The sequence below is a fragment of the Canariomyces notabilis genome (assembly GCF_033297395.1).
Source record: "Canariomyces notabilis strain CBS 508.74 unplaced genomic scaffold N656scaffold_3, whole genome shotgun sequence".
Classification (NCBI taxonomy): Eukaryota; Fungi; Ascomycota; class Sordariomycetes; order Sordariales; family Chaetomiaceae; genus Canariomyces; species Canariomyces notabilis.
The window spans coordinates 961,913-979,158 of NW_027041825.1; the positions used below are offsets into that span (position 1 = coordinate 961,913).

Here is a 17,246-nt window from a genome sequence, read left to right on the forward strand (position 1 = left end):
CATCCTGGCTTTGGGCTAGCTGCTGACTGGAGACTTGTTATTGCTAGGAAAAATCAAACTAGGAGACTCACTGAGCATTGTACTCCCGCCCAACCTGGCCCCGCTGAAGCCTCCTCTCCCCATTCGCCCCTTCTGGGTTTACGCTGCTTGAAAGGTTCATTGGACTCGGGCTCTCTTGTGGGAGAGAGCAACGACTCCAACGAGCTGCTGGCCCTGGGTACATGGAAGACGGCAATATCAATGTTCGACATGTCTTGCCGGATATTTTACAAGCTGGGACTGACAATCTCAGTGTGACATTAGCGAGTAAGCTCAACATCAAGTTGCGGCGTACGATCTATGGAGCACTGGAAGGTAACACTGCGGGAAGCAATGTCCGAGCAGAGCCCCAACCCACGAGCAACCCACCAGCAACCCACGAGCAACCCACGCGCAACCCACGCGCAACCCGCTCAGGCTAAGCACTGCATAGGAGCTGTGGCTGGTGCTATACGTATTGTACTGACGTTGGACTTAATAGGACGATTTGTCATTACAGAGGAGCCGCCGGCGGCTGACCTCTGAGTTGCCGCTTTTGCTGGGATGGGAGGAATGACGGGAATCGGGATCGAATTGTTGCAAGCTGAGATGGATTTGCTGTGGAACATCGGAGGATTGGACGGAATGATTGCTGGGAGGAGGATTTCTTGGTTGTTTGGAGGAGAATTTGCTGGTCGCTGGAGAGAGTTTCTTTGCTGGAAGGAGGATTCTTTGCTCATTTGCTGGGAGGAGAAGAATGTCGGATATGATGAGCCTCGGGTCCACCATCCCGGCCGCCGACACCCCTCAATCACCACTGCCCTTGCCGCCAACACTCCCGCCCCCAGCAAGAAGAAAAACCAGTGTGGGAGGTGGGTTGGCGGGTGTGGATTCGAATTGGCAGGCTCACGGAGCATTGCGTAGCGGCAGGCAGCAGATATGGAAGTACCACTTGGCTACCTATTTACTACACCTCTACCCAGGGGGGTCGAAAGTAGGACGATGGACTTGACCTATATACCCAATTCAGTTTGAAAATCTTGGGAACCCATCCACCACAGTAAGATCGCCCCAACCAGCCCAAGGACTACCTAACGTGGTCATTTCCCTTCGCCCTGCACACAAGCTCCCCCCTGTGTCATTGCTGGATCTGAGGATCAAGTGTGCACAGGCACTTATGAGTATTTGAACACACACTCCTTTCATCCAGATGAAGGGGCCTAACCTACCAGACATGCTCTGTTTCAAACCATTAACTAATTGCTGGTTCAAGCTAAGCTAGTACGTTTGCAACCGCTCCTGTTTGACGACTTGGAAAGTAGGCATGGTCGATGGAGGAGACATTTGTCAAGTCGTCGAAGATGTGAGCCCTGAAAGATCATCCTTCCCATGGTATCCTTTGACCCTTGGCCTGCTACAAGTCCTCTGGAACTCCTGAGGTACCTATTGATATGTCCCTTCCCATATTGTCCACCTTCTACAGTATCCGGACCACGAATTGCCTCTTCTAACGTTCCTCTAGTGTCACGTCCAATACCCATACAAACACCAAACAGTCAACAAGAACGACGAAACAAGCCGCCTCATATGCTCTTTATCTGGTTTCCCCCCTTATCTGCCTCCTTCCGCAACCGCCATCGGTTGTGCGGCTCCCCTCAGTCCAACCAAATCTGACGCCGTGCTCTCAATGCTGCGAGTACGCCGTAGCCGGCTCAGCAACCTCCCTTGGGCTTGGCTGAACCCCATCTTGTTTCCTTCGACCTGTCGTATGGCTGTCTGTTGGCGGTGGTGCTGGCTTCCCAGGCTTTGCGATGCCGAGACCACTTGGGATGTCGAGGCAAAGCAAGACGAGCAGGGACAAGTTGGTGAACCAGCCATGACGGACAATGGGTGGCCAGTGGAATGTGACGAGGCCCGTTTGTGTCCAAGAGGGTGAGGGAAAGACAGTGAGGGGGTGAGCTGGTTTGCTTGGCAGTCTAAGGGGTCGCTTGGTCGTGTGCGACTCGGACTGAGCTGAGGAGCGATACGCCGTGGATAACGATGTCCGTAGCTGAACTGAAAGGACTGCCTTCTTTATCTTAGAATCCTCCCGGGGGTCCGCAGCATTCCCAAGGACGAGCACTTGAAAGCGAACAGGTATTCGAGAGGACCAACAACTCGTGGCCATGAGCCAGACGAGCAGGCAGTTAAATGTGTCTTGACTACCATCCAAAGTCCAGTCCAAGCCTGCGCCAACCTTATGCCAAGGCCAAACCATCCCGATATGTTGTCTAGTTGCCAATTGCAGAACGTCCTGCTCCTTATAAATGGCATGCAGTGCACTCTTCCTTATCACCTCAGCCCAAGGAGCCCCCGTGATAACAACCGTCACACGGTGCCTCTCACCTCACCGCCCGCGCAGGCACGAAGCATGTGTATCAAAACCGCAACTCCAAATGATGTTGTACGCCAAAGACCCAAGCCCAACCATGTCCTGCCCAGACCGAATATATCCCTAAGCAATAGACCGTCATCTATGAGGCAGAACCGTACCTCGTCAGTCTTACATGCACGGTGGGTGCAACGGTGAACCAACAACCAGATAAGCTGCATGGAGGTTGGGTCCAGGCCCGACCAGAGAGAGCAATAGAACCATGGGACTCGATGCAGCCAAGCAAATGCCTAAGACAAGTGTAACGTGAAGGTTAGAAAGCGCAATCTTCAGCTTCAGTTGAACGAGACCGAACCAACCAACTTGAACCCCAATTCCCCCCTCCCTCCCCGCATCACCCCAAAACTCTTGGCTGAGTCTTACACGATCTAGACCCTGCTATGTACTACAACCAAGCACCTAATCCATCCTCTGGTCAGCAAGAGGCATATGCAGCATGTTAGCTAGCCAAGTAAAGCGGAAAAGGCACACCGAGAGAAGTGAGCGCAACCAGACCACCGAGTACAGCTATGCCCCCTTGTCGTATGAACATGAATCACCCGCACATGGCATCTACCAACTTCTAGCTTAATGAGACAAAACAACAAGATCGAAAGTGGCCATTGCCCAGGTGTCAAGTCTAGTGTTCCCCCGTACATCCCCACACAAAGCCAGATCAGCCTACACATTGCACAGGATAATTGGTTTTGGGAATGTACACAAGCAGCGACAGTAAAACAAAAGAGGAAATGATCAAGCCACCATCCTTGCCTCCTGCCACCAGTCTATTATGATACCACCATACAGAGTAAGAGAGCAAACCCAAGCGGACCGAGCGTTTAGATGCCCAGGGTAAACTCAACGCCAACGTCAATGTCACGAGCTGTTGTAAAGAAAAAAGTCGCGTTAGTCAGTTATTTCTTTCCTTCCACATAAAGAGAAATCAAAAAGCAGCAGGCCACGCACCCATCTTGACCACCTTGGAGAGCTGGACGGCCTTTTCGGCGGCGCTCTGCAGGTCGTCAATCGAAAAGATCTTCATGCCCGAGTCGTTGATGAGCTGGTGGGCCTGCTCCATGTTTGTGCCCTGCAGGCGAGCAATGATGGGGATCTTGAGGTTGAGCGTCTTGACCGTGTTGATGAGGCCGTGGGCGATGGCGTCGCAGCGCACGATGCCGCCAAAGATGTTGACAAAGATGGCCGTCACCTTGGGGTCGCTCGTGATGAGCTCAAACGCCTCCTTGATGGCCGCGGGCGTCGCGCCGCCGCCCACGTCGAGGAAGTTGGCCGGCTGGCCCCCGTTGAGCTTGATGATGTCCATGGTCGCCATGGCCAGCCCGGCGCCGTTGACCAGGCACCCAATGTCGCCGTCCAGCTTGATGAAGTTGAGCCCGGCCTCAGCGGCCCGCACCTCTTCGGGATCTTCCTGCGTCGTGTCGCGCCACGAGAACACCTCCTTCTGCCGGAACTCGGCGTTGTCGTCGAAGCCGAACTTGGCGTCCATGCACATGACTTTGTGGTCCGACGTCTCAGACAGAGGGTTGATCTCGATCTGCGTCGCGTCCTTCTCGAGGAAGATCTTGTACAGCTTCTGGATGGTGTCCTTGGCGTCCTCAACGCACTGCTCGCTGAAGCCGAGCTTAGTAGCGATGCCACGGGCAATCTCGTCCGTCACGCCGACGTTGATGTCGATGTAGGTGGTCGTGATGGCGTCCGGGTTCTCCTTGGCCACGCCCTCAATGTCCATGCCGCCCTGCGACGACGAGACGATGACGGGGCTCTGGGATGCGCGGTCCATGAGCACGGCGAGGTAAAATTCGCGGCGGGCAAACTTGCGCTCGCAGATGTAGACGGCGTTGCACAGACGGCCGCCGGCGCCCGTCTGCTTGGTGATGAGCTTGTGACCAATCATCTGTTCGGCGAACATCTTGGCCTCGGTTGGCGAGTAGATAACACGCACGCCGCCCTTGAGGCCGTTGTCGAAGGTCCCTTTGCCACGGCCGCCAGCAAGGACTTGGGCCTTGATGACCATGTCGTCGGTACCGATCTGCTTCGCAACCGTCTCGGCCTCGGCAGCCGTTTTCGCGACGGAGCCCTTGGGGACATCAATCCCATACTGTTGTTGTCGCGCACATTGGCCGGTCAGCGGAAGGGCGCTGTTGTGTTATCAGGGAGCGGGTGGAGTGCTAGGTCCATTCTCTCACCTGGCGAAGGAGGTCGGCTGAAAGGTACTCGTGGATGCTCAGCGCTCTCCTTTGTTGGGAAATGCCGGGGAGTCTGACTGAGGGGGAAAGCTAGGTTGCCAGAATGTCAATTTCAGGTCCCCAACTGGGAGAGAGGTCTCTCTGCTCAGTAGGCAATTCGCACCTTAGGGGCAGCAAAGGCCGAAGCCAATGCGCGATTGCGACCGAACCTGAACATTGTATATCTGGTCCCCAAAAGTCAGCCACCAAAAGTGATGCGGCCGGCAGTCGGTGAAGTCCGAAAATTGATAGAAGGTTGACACAGCGATTGCCCCTTGTGACGCTTTTTGGAAATCACGCTGATAGCACGTCGTCGCGGTTTGCTACGGTTCCGGGTTGGGCGCTCTTGAACTCGGAAGTTTCCGGGCCAATGAGATCTTTTACTGTCCCTGAATCTTATCGCCCGTGATCTGGAAGTACTGTCGTACTGGCACATGATCATGGGGCGTTGCCAAATTTGCCACAAGGAAAGGACCGTGCGCGTCTGCAAGTTCGCAAACGGGCACGGGCCAGCTGGCTCAGCTATATAATCTCGCCCACTCAACCAGTTCTTCCACTCTCTTCTTCCTTTTTTTCCTCGCCCTTCGGGGCATTTGGTCAATTTGAAACGATACAGAGAAGATTAGCATGGCCCCTGCACTAAGGATGACACGCTACTCAAAGAGACGCTACCAATTTTTTCACTGTGATCATGGCCTTGGGTCGTGGCATGGAGAAGAAGTTTGTGGTGATCAGCGAACTTGGCTACAGAATTTGGAGATCTGGCACTCCCACCTCAACAAGTCGAGAGGCCTCTTTCCAGGAAACACAATCGACGATGATTATTGGAAGCTACCTTCCTACCTTGTATGTACTGTACTTGTTGCCCTTGGTATTGACCTGGCGCCCATTTTCAATTCTGCTGCCCCGATTAGTTGCCAACCCTGGAGTTGAGGAGCATCAGTGATGACTGATGCTGAGTCTTCGTGTAACTATAACTTTTTACATTCCCCTTACTCTTTCTGACCAGAGCTGTCTTCTGCTGCACCTGACATCTGGTCCAGACCACTCCCAGAGCCGTCTTCGCAGGGAAAGCGTTACATGTTGCTGTAACCTACCTTGATGTGGTTCCGTCGTCGCCGTCAACTGACGAGCTTCATCTGTCAACTGAGAACCCAACAGCCCCCATCTCTTCCGGCTTCCCTCCCCGCGCCCAGCCTCCTAACAAAAATTGAAAAAACCATGGTGATCACCACCCTGCCTGGAGTTCATCACCCTGCCCTAGAATCACGTTAGGGGTAGTAAGGATGATTGCGAAACCAGGCTATAAACTCAGGCGTCTGGCCTTCCCACGGCACATCGACACGAACCTGGCAATACACCGCTTTTGCCCTGTCCAAGACGCCTTCGAACTCAGCAAGCCAGTCCTCCTGCATCCTGCCCCACGGAAACGTCACCGGCTTCGCGCCGCCTGCATCCTTAGCACATGTATGCACGCGCTCCTCCACGGCGCGCCAATGCCGCCTCATAAAGTGTATGACCAGGATCGGGGCAAAGTCGAGCACACACACGCGGACATGGAAATTGAGCCGGCCCAAAGCGGGTGCCGTGCCGCCGCCTTCGGGGAGGGGAACCTCGTACGTTTTGAGATGGTTTTCGAAGGCGAGCTTTCGCGGTTCAAGGAGCAGCTTGTCAAAGTGCCACCAGCAGTACTGACGGTGGATGGCGATAATTTCGTGCTGCTGCTGCCGTATGCAGGCTGCTGACCGGAGGGCATCCCACGGTATGATGTGCCGCTCGAAGCCGGCTTGGATGCATGTCTCGTCGCAGGTCGGGTTGCTTTGGATGTATTTGACTAGCTTGCACATGGCTTTTATGCGTTTGGTAGGTAAGTCACCAGGGTGTCACAGGGTTTTACTTGGAGTTGTTTGCCCTTGGGAGGACTCAACTCGGCCGATGTGCTGAGGGTCAAGGAACTTGACTCGACGCTTCCTGAGGTTCTATATAGTAGATGAGGCTGTTGGCTTCCGAGTCCTAGCCTGTCACAGCTGTTACCAGAGCGGCTACATCGGCCACGTATGCCTCGAGTCGCATATTGCTGCTTTCGCTAGATGACATCAGTAGTTCTATTAGTAGGAGGAGTTGCTTACCTTGATTTCTAACTCATAGTTAAACCGGATATTTTGGGCCTGCTATATACTAGCAGATTACATATGTCCGGTCACTCAAATTGCTCCTCGTACCTAAGGAAAGGTGCTCCGAACGTCAATGAGCAAACCGATGCTGAATCACCGGCCGTCCTTCGGTTTCACAAGTGGTTGGTTTTGGGCTGGCAGCACGGAACGTGACTCGGAGAGTCGGAGGTAAGGTTTCCTAAGTTGCTATCAACAAGAGCATTGCTGACCTTGATTTGACAACGGCCTTTGTTTGCTCAACCGACATGGGAAAATCAAGCCTTTCATGATTGTCAGCTTAAATTGGCCTCAGAAACCATAGGATGACTGTAGCCTTTGTCTCTTCCTATTGTCACTCAGGTTTTCAGGGTGTCCCCTCGTACACGTTGGACAATCAAACTCGAAATTTCTTGATAGCACCCAAGCAATGAAACGTGCAACATAGGGTGGACTCATGGAATTGGAATTAGAACCACCAAGGCTTGTGGACCTGATCTTTGTGGAAACTCGAGCCGGACGGGACCGGTGAGTCACGGATCAACACTGGCACCAAGCACCGGACGACAACGGCAATTCTCAGCGTCCGGATCCGTCGCGGATAACACCATGACACGCGTCCTGCAATCCGAGACTCGAGCCTCGAGGAGCTCTCGACAGGGTTTGATGTTCTTGGTGATTCTTCCATTCTGGCGACTTCAAAGAATTGATGCGCTCACCTGGAAAATCAGGTACCTTGGTATATATAATATCAGACAAAATCTAGGTGGTATGTGTCCTGGATGGCTCAAACTTGGACAGAGAGAGGTATATCTGCTTAGTACCTAGGTGATAGGATCCTGACTCTCGGATAGGTAGAGATACCTAGGTACCCAGGTACTAGTTGGCAGGAGACGCCCATCCTACCGGACCATACGGCAGCTACGGCTGTATCCTTCTTTGTTACTTTGTAGGTACCGACGGCGGCGAACTTGAGCGATAAAGACACGAGTACGAACTACCCACCATGAGGTACTGAGGGAGGGATCCCCTAAGACACTGCAAGGCCATAACTACTGGTGTCGCAACTTGGGGTCTTACGTAAATCTTGCATATCTCTTTGGCGGTAAGAACTAAGGGCACCACAAGTCGAATCCGTCTGATAACAGCTTGTGGCAGGCAGCAAGACAATGAGTTAGTTGGCTACTAGTAATGAGGTTTCGGACTGTATTGTGGTAAGTATCTGCTGACCATTCTCAGGCAGAGAGAAAGCAGAAAAGGTGGATGGGGCAGCCGTTGTGTACAGAGGGTTGGAAAGGGGCAGCGGCAATGCGGCATATGGATGATGCATTGATGAGATCCCATGCTCTAGGACGTAGTTCCATCTCCCAAGTTCCAACCCAAACTGAATGTCAAAGTCCCTGGCTACTCTGTGGACACTTCTGCACCTTTGCTGCGCAACTCATTATTGACAGCTTCGCGACTTTATCAAGGTTCTTGAAGTCGAACATCCGGAACACAACTTCCAGGGATCCTTCGTCCGTTGGTCTATCACCCGTCTGAAAATGCGGAGAAACCTGGAATGCTACCAGGGCCAACTCCACAACCGCGGCACATCACCACGATAAGCTCTAACATGTGCCTCAGGCCCTCAGCTCTCCCTTGAAAACCAAACCCCCCATCAGGCACTCCATTGAGCGTCACAAGGCCTTGCTTTGTCCTTCCCTCTTGAAGTGGTTTTAAAATGGAAGCCTTTAAGTTCTAAGTTCTGACACGGCCATCGGATGATGAGATCCCCTTTGCCGGCCTCAAGCTAATCTGCAGTGCCTACCATCCATTGACTGCACCAAACGTCAAGATCAAAATGCTGAACTTTCTCTTCAACCTGGGTCCGTGGTACACGACTGCGGTCGTCCTGGGCTGCCTGACCGTATTCTTCATGACCAGGAAGGCCCTCGTCGACCGCAGGATCCGCAGCCTCGGGGGTGTCCGAGCTTCAGTTCTAGCAACCAACCCTATATCAGGTAATGCGTCACAGTTTGGAATCTTGAACCCTTGTACACGACTGATTTAGCCAGGGCTTCCGTTCGTCCTCAGGTCTGGCTACTACCAAACGAAGGATAAGCTGGACTATTACTTCAACTCCCAATTCGACTTTGCTACCCCAGAGTGTCCCAATTGCGTTGAAATCTCTTTTCTAGGTCGAACTCGCTTTTTGAATACGCGGGAGCCCGAGCATGTGAAGACTATCCTGACCACCAAGTTCGCCGAGTTTGGCAAGGGCGAGCGGTTTCATGAAATCTGGAGTCCATTCCTGGGTGACTCGATCTTCACCACCGATGGCCAGCAATGGTCTGACAGCAGAGCCCTCATACGGCCCATGTTTGTCAAAGACAGGGTGCGAGATCTTGAGATCTTTGACAAGTGGGCCACTACACTCATTAGCAAGCTTCCCGGATCTGGCGAAACTGTGGACGCCATGGACCTGTTCTATCGCATGACGCTCGATGTGACAACCGACTTTCTCCTAGGCGGGAGTGTCAACAGCTTGGACAAGTGAGCCCACTCCAGCTTCGGGCATGTTCGACTCGCGAGCTAACGTCCGATGGATCAGTCCCAAGCACGAGTTTGTCGCCGCCTTTCAGGAGGTCCAGCGACTTCAGATGCTGTACACCATCCTAGCGTTCGTTCTCTTGCCTCACGGGCCCTCGCCCAAATCCCGGCCTCAAGCTGATCATTTCGCAGCCCCTTCCGGCCCATATTGCCCACCTACCGCTACACCCGCGGCATCCGCATACTGGAACGATTCATCTCCCCCTATATCGAGCGCACCCTCTCACTCACACCGTCTGAGCTTGATAAACTGTCCAAATCCGACAAGGACTTCACCTTCCTGCACAACATTGCCCGCTTCACTCGCGACGCAAAGGTCATCAGGGACCAGCTGATGGCCGTCCTCATCGCGGGGCGCGACACCACGGCGGCCACGCTCTCGTGGACCATCTACGAGTTGGCGCACTACCCGCACATTTACGCGAAGCTGCGCAACGAGATTCTCTCCACCGTGGGGGCCCACCGCAAGCCAACCTACGATGACCTCAAGAGCATGACGTACCTCACGCGTACCCTCAACGAGACGCTGAGGCTGTACCCAGCCGTGCCCTACAACGTGCGTGCCGCCCTGCAGGACACGAGTCTGCCAGGCCGCCCGGGACAGCCGGATATCATAGTGTTGAAGGGGGACAGCGTTGTATACAGCGCCATGGCCATGCAGCGGAGGAAGGATCTGTATCCCGAGGTGGACGCGAACGGGAGCAAGTTCCCGGACCCGGCTGTCTTCAGTCCGGAGCGCTGGGACGCTTGGACACCAAAAGCGTGGAATTATGTGCCGTTTAATGGGGGCCCGAGGATCTGCGTGGGGCAGAATTTCGCCATGACCGAGATGGCGTTTACTCGTGGGTTTTGAGCATCCAGCTTGTTGTCAGTGTTGCGGACGTGTTCTTGCTGACTTGATGGTGTGAACCACAGTCGTCCGGCTGCTACAAAAGTACAAGCGACTCGAGTATCGTGGAGACTGGTATGCGCAGTTTCACAAGGCTGAGATTGTCGGTGCGCCGGGGCACGGCGTGCCCGTCGCCTTTTTCGAGGCTGAGGATGGGGATTTCGCTTGAGGTAGGACGGACTCAGAGGAGTTGTGGACTATTCCGTAAGTGTTCTCACATTAGGGATGCGTTTATGAGTAAAACACTTGTAGTTTCGGAAAAGGGCGTACATACGCGGCTTGTCAATACCGTACCGCCTCTATGGTTATGGGATCAACTGCTGGAATGGGTAGATGAAGCTGGATGAAATGTTCAGGGGGCGAGCTAAAAAAATAAACAGTTTGAATTCGTATTGTTGCAGACGAAAAACTCACAGTTGCATATGACTCGGTAGCCAGATATCAGGCGCTTGTTTAGCCAATCAGACAGCTTTCTGCGATAACGACCAACTTTTTGAAGATACCGCATTTGATGATTTGACAGGCACTCCATGCCATGTTCACCTCCGTCTTCCGCAAAGACACATAAGTACTTGGGAGTACATAAAACTGAATATACAGGATGATCCAGCCCGAATTCTCATAACGCCGGAACCTGTTTCTCATAGCCCATTCATCGAAATTAGCAACCCAGTCATCGAATCTTCGTTGATCTTGAAACCCGACCTCTCACCCATCCACCAATCCACCATCTCAACTCACCTCTCCTGGGGAACCGCCATGGCTCCGTCAGCGGGTTCTAACCCGCCCAAGCTGCCGGTCGCCCCTGATGTTGACCAAATCTTCAACCGAATCGCTCTGGGAATGGCCAAGCACCAGCGCATCTTTGACACGCTGGCGAAGCACCGAACACCCTCATCACCGTCCACAGCCACAGCCACAGCCACAGCCACAGGAACAACCCCGGGCCCAGGAGGCGGTTTCTCCTCCCTCACCAACCCCAAGTCAAATAAATCCCAACTCACCAGCAGCAGCAGAAGTGGCAATGCCAGTAACAGCGCGACAACAAGATCACCTAAAATCGACGACGACGCAGACCTGAACCCGGCCTACGCACTGCCCCCTAACGCAGGGATAGGGTATACTCCGCCTTCTGCTTCGGCGGCAGCAGGAGCAGGAGGGAACAAATCCCTGGCTTCTTCTTCTGCGGACCGTGCGCTCAGGACAAAAATCCTCGGGCGCAACGCCGCGCGGCAGCTTGCTGAACGGGACAGGCTTGCTGCTGCTGCTGCTGGTGGTAGTGGTAGTGGTGGTAATCGGAAGAGAGAAAGGGGCGGGCATGCGAGTGATAGTGAGGAGGAGGTCGGTCGTGCGGCGCTTGTGAGGACAAAGGCCAAGGCCAAGGTCAAGGTCAAGGTCAAGGGTGCTACTGCTGGTAACGGTCCCAGTGAGGGTGCGGGTGCGGGTGATGGTGACAAAGGGGGGAAGAATGGGGAGGTTGTCTCTGGGCCTGTGGTGGTTGTTGAGGAAGGTCGGAGGGGGAGTCAGGGTCGAAGTAGAAGTGAAGACAAGCAGGAGGAGGAAGAGACGGAGCGGAAAAGGGCCCGTCTTGGGAGTTCAAGCTCCCCTCCTCCCACACCGGGGGCGGGTTCCATTGAAGCCGCCGCATCCGGACAAGGTGCACCGACGGATGGTGAAGATGGTGTTGGCAAGGGTGATATATTTGAGGAGGTTGATGGGGGTGGGAGTAAGACGGGAGAAGTAGCGGAGGAGCGAGTGATCACTGACGAGAGGAAGAAGAAAAAGAAGAGCAAGAAGAACAAGAAGAAGAGCAAGAATGAAAATGGAGAGGGTGCGATGAATGTTAAAGCTGCAGAGTAGCACATATATCCTTTCAATAGAGACCTGGCAGCCGCCTGGCGCATGTCTCAAGAGACTCGTCTCACGGCGCCGTATTTGCTTTCTGTAAACTACCCCCAAACATCTGCTTCTGCAATATATGAGAAAGATCTGGGCATTGCCTACGACCGTGATATCACAGAACAATGCCACCCAACGATAAGAGCCAGCCATCCCCCACCTGGAGGAGTTGAGCTCGCCTCCGAAACTTCCCCAAGCTTGCCATCTCCCCGGCCCGAGAGAACAGGTACAATCGCCAAGATACTACTAAACAGTAGGTGCTGGTGATACCTACGAGTACTAACGATACAAATTAATCAACAACATTAACCTCGAATATGCCACTTCCGAGGCGTAGGGTATATGAGTCGAGATCCGTCAGCCTTTTCTTTGCTCCGTGACACGTCCACCATGTCTGCTGCATCGCCCTGCTAGGATTTCCGAATACCAAAACAGACCACTCCAGTCCACCTTGGCCATCCATACATCCATCGTACAGGAATCCGCGCCAGGGGCTCTGCCGTGTGCCGTCGACCGTCATGCTGCCATGCCAACAAACGACCAAACGAAAAATAACAGTAGCGCCGCTTCAACGATGTGAAGGGTGTATATAAAATGGACAGATGAACCCACCGGTCATGTATGGGACTGGACAACAAACAGATGGAGAGTGATGCAAGTAACTGGAAACCCCCGAGGAATAAACCGAAAGAACATTCAGAAAACATGAAGGCAATGAAGGCCCATGTTAGACGACGATTTACTGAGACAGACAGTGGAGACAATGAATCAAAATTCACTTCCCCCCTTTTCAGTCCTATCACGAACAGTAGTGTCATGAGTTTTGCGCCGACCCCCTAAGAGATTTTGCCCAACTAAGAAAGTTCTGAAACGGATTTCAAGAGAGTAAAATAGTACGGTACAGATGGTTGGATAACGAATGGTAAAAAGCGACTAGTATTAAAGAATATCCAATTCCTGGGGTTTATGAGGTTCGCTAATAGTCCTAACACATGTCATCAAATTTCGGTATCGTTAGGACAGGAAAAAGAAGGGGTATTATCACAGGCGAGGGATGGAGAAGCGAGTTCGTGGAGGCGTGCTACCCTAATCGCTTGCGCTTGCGGTCGTCGTCGCCCCTAGGGTCTAATCCGTCCTCATCGCCGCGCTCAGGCGTGTCGGTCGGGTTTAGAATGTGGGCCATGCTGCTTCTTCTTGTAGGCGGTCCCGAGCTATCCTTGACCATCAGATTCTTGTTCTCGCGGTTAGCAGAGTTCCACGACCAGCTGCCAAATGTATCGCTCGCCGAAGGCATGCCACCGTTTGAATAATGGGGCGGTGGAGGGGTAGCAGGGCGTGAGTGCGGCTGCGACGCTGTCTGGAGCGAGTAGTGAGAAAACGAGTCCCGGAGTCGCTGATCGTCCGGTCCCGGTACACGGTTTGGTGATGACGGCCACTGCGACGAGGGAGGTCCAGATGCGAAGGGAGGCGGGTTTGGTTGCCAGCCATGGGCTCGAATGTCGGCTGAGGTGTGCCGCCGGGCCAGACTGCCAGGAGGCAGCTCAACGTTCGCCAAGGGATGTGGACCTGGCGGTGGCGGGGGCGCCGGAGCCTGAACACGGAGCGACGAAGGCGATGACTGTGTGCTATTTCCCCCTATTGATCCATACGGCCGACGAGTGCTGACAGACAGATTGGAGGGGACAGAGGGCCGGTAGTAGTTTGGCTGCCGAGGTTGGGGAACCGCGAAATTGGCTCTGCGGGGGTCGTCCTGGGGTAGTTGCCGCGGTGAGATGGGTGCGTTCTCCACGTTTGAGAAGTATGGACGGGTGCTGGCAAAGAACGGCTCGTGCGGTTCTTCAAGAGTGCGGAACATGTCCATTTGCCGCTGGACCTCACCCTGCAGGGCAGACACTAAAAGGAGAATATTAGGCTGTACTGGTACCGCGGAAGACACCACAATCAATCCACTTACCGTCCCGGTGTATCGGGTTGTCGGGGCCCGGAGAGAGGGCTAAAACGGCCCGTGACAGGTCGTGATTAAATTGCAGCAAGCGGGCCACCGTCTCCATGATGGCCTGGTGCTTGATGTGCATGACCTGCGTGTTCTCCTCGTAGCGCTGCAGCCGGGCGCTCAAGTCGAAGACTGTGTGCTCGAGGTTGCTGAGTCTCGGGTCCCCTCCTTCCTGCATGGGCGCCATGGGCTCCGCCGGAGTTCCTGGCTGCGACGACGGAGGTTTTTGGTTGTTGTACTCCCGATGCACCAGCGCGTGCCGGGAAGCTCGGCGCTTGATCTCTCGCAGCCCGACAAGGTCCCCCCGCTTGAAATTGCCGCCTCCGTGCTTGAACTCCCACATAGTAGACTCGGGGGTTCCATGGGCGAAAACATCGCTCACTGCGCCGTGTTAATGCCGTATACTCTACAATTCTTGTCTAATGGGAGCCGATACCTTTGTGAAAACCATACATGTTGAGCTGGCGCACAAAGGATGAGATGTTGGTGTGCTTGAAGTATTGCCTGTTACGGTCAGCAACGGGTACCAGGGCGCCGCCGGACGGGGACATACGCTAAGACTTTTGAGAATTCATGCGACGGTTGCATGACAAAGCTTTCAGAAGTGGACGTCCACGAGATTAGGTGTTGAATCGACTTGTCTTCCAACATGCTGCCACCGGGTTTAGCGTCATCCATTGTGAGAGTGGGTCGTTCAGGCACGCACTTGTATAGCTTGTGTATGAAAGCTGTTTGGACTATCTTTGGCTGATGGACAGCCGGCGCTGCCGCTGTTTGCGCCGCCAGCATCATGCTGTCGGTGTGGGTCTGTTCTTTCTGCGAGGATGAGTGGTTGCGTTCGCCTGCGCTGCCGTTGGCGTTCACCTGCACGTCGCCTTCCGGGCTCTTGGAGACTGACGCTTGGGCGGACGAGTTCGTCGGCGTGGTGATGTCCATCGGCTCGGTCGCGGACGGAGCGGACATCTGAATCGTGGGCGCAACTTGAATGATGGGAACGGTCCGCACACCCATTGGCTCTTCTGGCCCGTCGGCCGGATGATTTCTCGGCACACCTTCAGTGGCAGTGGCCATCTGCCCTGCAAGCGAGACGAACATGGTCAGCAACTGAAGATCCAGAACGGCGCGCGGGACAAGGAAACCCTATTGGCGTCGGGAGAAGATGCGAAGAACTGGAGAGCCGGCGCAAATGCGCTGCGCCGGTCTCGATTCTCGTGGGAGTCGGAGACAGAAACCACCAAAGACATGACCGCTGAATGGCAGCAATTGCCTTCAAGACTAATCTAGCTCGAGTTTCCATACCTCATCGCTCCCAATCAAGCATCAATCGTTTGCGCGCCGGTCTTTCGCAACTCGGTGGCTGTTTTCAGTAGTGTTCAAGACAATGCTCATTTCCTGCTGCTTCTCGTAGCGCGTTGCATGGGCTCCTCGCTCTCCACCGATCCTTTGGAGGAACAACTCTCTTTCGGATAGATTGTATTGGAAATGGCCCGGGCCAGACCTCAGACACGACTTCAGGCTTCGCAGCTGCACCAGTACGTTAGCAGGGCAGCCGCGTCGACAATGGTGGGCTCTCGGCAGTTAGCAGGACGATGGCGTGACACGAAATGTCCAGTCTTTCGGACCAAGGAAAAAGGGGAACCAAGACGGCGGGCAGAGAGAGTTGAGTGAACGCTGAGGAAGTGGAGCGAGATGTCTTTTCTACACTAGTGTAGCGTATCTCGGCTTTGGTGGCGCAAGGACTCGGGGCCCCCGGCCGTGGACTCTGAGATCGGCTGATTGGTAAATGGTAGGGTGGTAGGGAGGTACAGTACACTAACGGGACGATCTGGGGAGCACGCAGACAGGGGGTTAGCTTGTGGTCCTTGCTCTTTCAATGGTAATATGTTAGTGCCTTCCTCAAGTTGATAGGCATGGTAGAGTGACAAAGGGGTAACTTCAGATTATTCACATTCAACATGAACGAGACCCGAACAGACGAGGTTAGATGGTGGCTAGATCTTGTCAGTCCGTCCGAATCGTTGGCGCAGGCAGCCTACAGCTGCATGCAGCTGTCGTAATGTAGTTGGCTACTTGAACTCTACAGAATCTTGCCTGCCCTTTCTAACCTTCCACGACAGGATCTCCATACAATCCGGATACAGGATACGGATACCTCGTTCGGTAGTGCAAAGCAGCAAGGCAAAGCAAGGTTAGGCAGTGTTCACACACATTAGGGGGCTGTTGGGGGCAATGGAAAGGCAGGTTGGTGAGGGGTTACAGGGGTCTGCGGCCGCCCAGATGGCGGATGCGGGTGCACCTGCTTGGCGGCCCAAACTTTCCATTTCCACAGCGCACCTGCAACCATGGCATGGTCCGAGCGTTATCCGGGTTTCATTGTCCCGTCCAAAGATCTGACAGTTTTCCAGAAGCAGAAGCCGGTTAGAACTGCTCACATGTCGTTCGCAGTCGTTTACTCGGCCAACTCGCCTGCCGCACAGAATTCCTTCGAAACTTGAGCCAGTGCAACACAAGGAAAGGGGTGATATGCGACAGAGAAGCTGGCGCAAAATTAGAGGACTGCACTAACTGGCAAGGCGCGCAATAATGTCGGTGGAACCAGAGAGCTGAATTGGGCTGCTCAGGCCGGACCAGTTTGCTGAATCAGTGGCCCGCCTCAAATGTCCTTCCCCAAGATTGACTGCGAAATGGTTTTGAATGTCGCGCAGGACAGCTGGGTGGAACATTGGGCGGAGCCAAAAGCAATGTCCAGACGAACCGAGCCCAAGCAGCAGTGCAGCACCCACCCGCCTGGGAATTGGGACAATCACCTGCTTTGAGCCAAAGATCTCAATTTGGCTCCGGTGTTGGGAGCCGTTTCAGCGGCACAACTTGAGGGGGAATCCTGAATAGGACAGGTGTGGGCTGGAATACGGAGGACTCCGTACGAAGTACCTATGTACTATATACAAAAAATGCCTTGATGAGCGTTTGTCGTTTCAAGTTGTCTTGCACCACAGTGTACCTAGGTCGAACCAAAATGGCGAGGCAAAAGAAGCTTCAGAACATCCCGAAG

At 54.0% G+C, this 17,246-nt stretch overlaps 6 protein-coding genes across 6 annotated transcripts; 3 read left to right on the forward strand and 3 right to left on the reverse strand.

The window, feature by feature from the left end:
* Window positions 1-2,776: 2,776 nt before the first annotated feature.
* On the reverse strand, window positions 2,777-4,894 carry N656DRAFT_775712 (succinate-CoA ligase). Its single transcript, XM_064814492.1, has 4 exons — window positions 4,796-4,894; window positions 4,633-4,722; window positions 3,395-4,544; window positions 2,777-3,311 (listed from the first exon to the last, which is right to left on the reverse strand). Exons 1-4 carry the CDS (start codon window positions 4,847-4,849, stop codon window positions 3,268-3,270), a joined length of 1,338 nt encoding a protein of 445 aa, XP_064673325.1. The 5' UTR covers window positions 4,850-4,894; the 3' UTR covers window positions 2,777-3,267.
* Window positions 4,895-5,200: 306 nt separating this feature from the next.
* Window positions 5,201-5,773, forward strand: N656DRAFT_398172 (uncharacterized protein). The gene has a single exon (XM_064809522.1). It carries the CDS (start codon window positions 5,299-5,301, stop codon window positions 5,602-5,604), a length of 306 nt encoding a protein of 101 aa, XP_064673326.1. The 5' UTR covers window positions 5,201-5,298; the 3' UTR covers window positions 5,605-5,773.
* Window positions 5,774-8,664: 2,891 nt separating this feature from the next.
* N656DRAFT_795460 (cytochrome P450) lies at window positions 8,665-10,471 on the forward strand (the record flags this gene model as incomplete). Its single annotated transcript, XM_064817414.1, has 5 exons — window positions 8,665-8,824; window positions 8,879-9,356; window positions 9,415-9,483; window positions 9,546-10,255; window positions 10,329-10,471. The coding sequence occupies 5 exons, from the start codon at window positions 8,665-8,667 to the stop codon at window positions 10,469-10,471; spliced, it is 1,560 nt and encodes a 519-aa protein (XP_064673327.1).
* Window positions 10,472-10,838: 367 nt separating this feature from the next.
* On the forward strand, window positions 10,839-12,238 carry N656DRAFT_775716 (uncharacterized protein). The gene has a single exon (XM_064814493.1). It carries the CDS (start codon window positions 11,062-11,064, stop codon window positions 12,160-12,162), a length of 1,101 nt encoding a protein of 366 aa, XP_064673328.1. The 5' UTR covers window positions 10,839-11,061; the 3' UTR covers window positions 12,163-12,238.
* A 148-nt stretch (window positions 12,239-12,386) lies between these two features.
* Window positions 12,387-13,150, reverse strand: N656DRAFT_398243 (uncharacterized protein). Its single transcript, XM_064809523.1, has one exon. The coding sequence runs from the start codon at window positions 13,017-13,019 to the stop codon at window positions 12,612-12,614; it is 408 nt and encodes a 135-aa protein (XP_064673329.1). The 5' UTR covers window positions 13,020-13,150; the 3' UTR covers window positions 12,387-12,611.
* A 132-nt stretch (window positions 13,151-13,282) lies between these two features.
* On the reverse strand, window positions 13,283-15,265 carry N656DRAFT_787397 (uncharacterized protein; the record flags this gene model as incomplete). The annotated part of the gene is made up of 5 exons (XM_064816602.1): window positions 13,283-14,094; window positions 14,156-14,575; window positions 14,631-14,698; window positions 14,748-14,846; window positions 14,901-15,265. The coding sequence occupies 5 exons, from the start codon at window positions 15,263-15,265 to the stop codon at window positions 13,283-13,285; spliced, it is 1,764 nt and encodes a 587-aa protein (XP_064673330.1).
* Between the last annotated feature and the right edge of the window lie 1,981 nt (window positions 15,266-17,246).

Coding starts and splice junctions, on each gene's coding strand:
- N656DRAFT_775712 (XM_064814492.1), bottom strand. CDS start 4,849: ATGTTCAGGTTCGGTCGCAATCGCGCATTGGCTTCGGCCTTTGCTGCC. Junction 4,545..4,632: donor CAGCCGACCTCCTTCGCCAG/GTGAGAGAATGG, acceptor CGACAACAACAG/TATGGGATTGATGTCCCCAA. Junction 3,312..3,394: donor CTCCAAGGTGGTCAAGATGG/GTGCGTGGCCTG, acceptor TCTTTACAACAG/CTCGTGACATTGACGTTGGC.
- N656DRAFT_398172 (XM_064809522.1), top strand. CDS start 5,299: ATGGCCCCTGCACTAAGGATGACACGCTACTCAAAGAGACGCTACCAA.
- N656DRAFT_398243 (XM_064809523.1), bottom strand. CDS start 13,019: ATGACACTACTGTTCGTGATAGGACTGAAAAGGGGGGAAGTGAATTTT.
- N656DRAFT_775716 (XM_064814493.1), top strand. CDS start 11,062: ATGGCTCCGTCAGCGGGTTCTAACCCGCCCAAGCTGCCGGTCGCCCCT.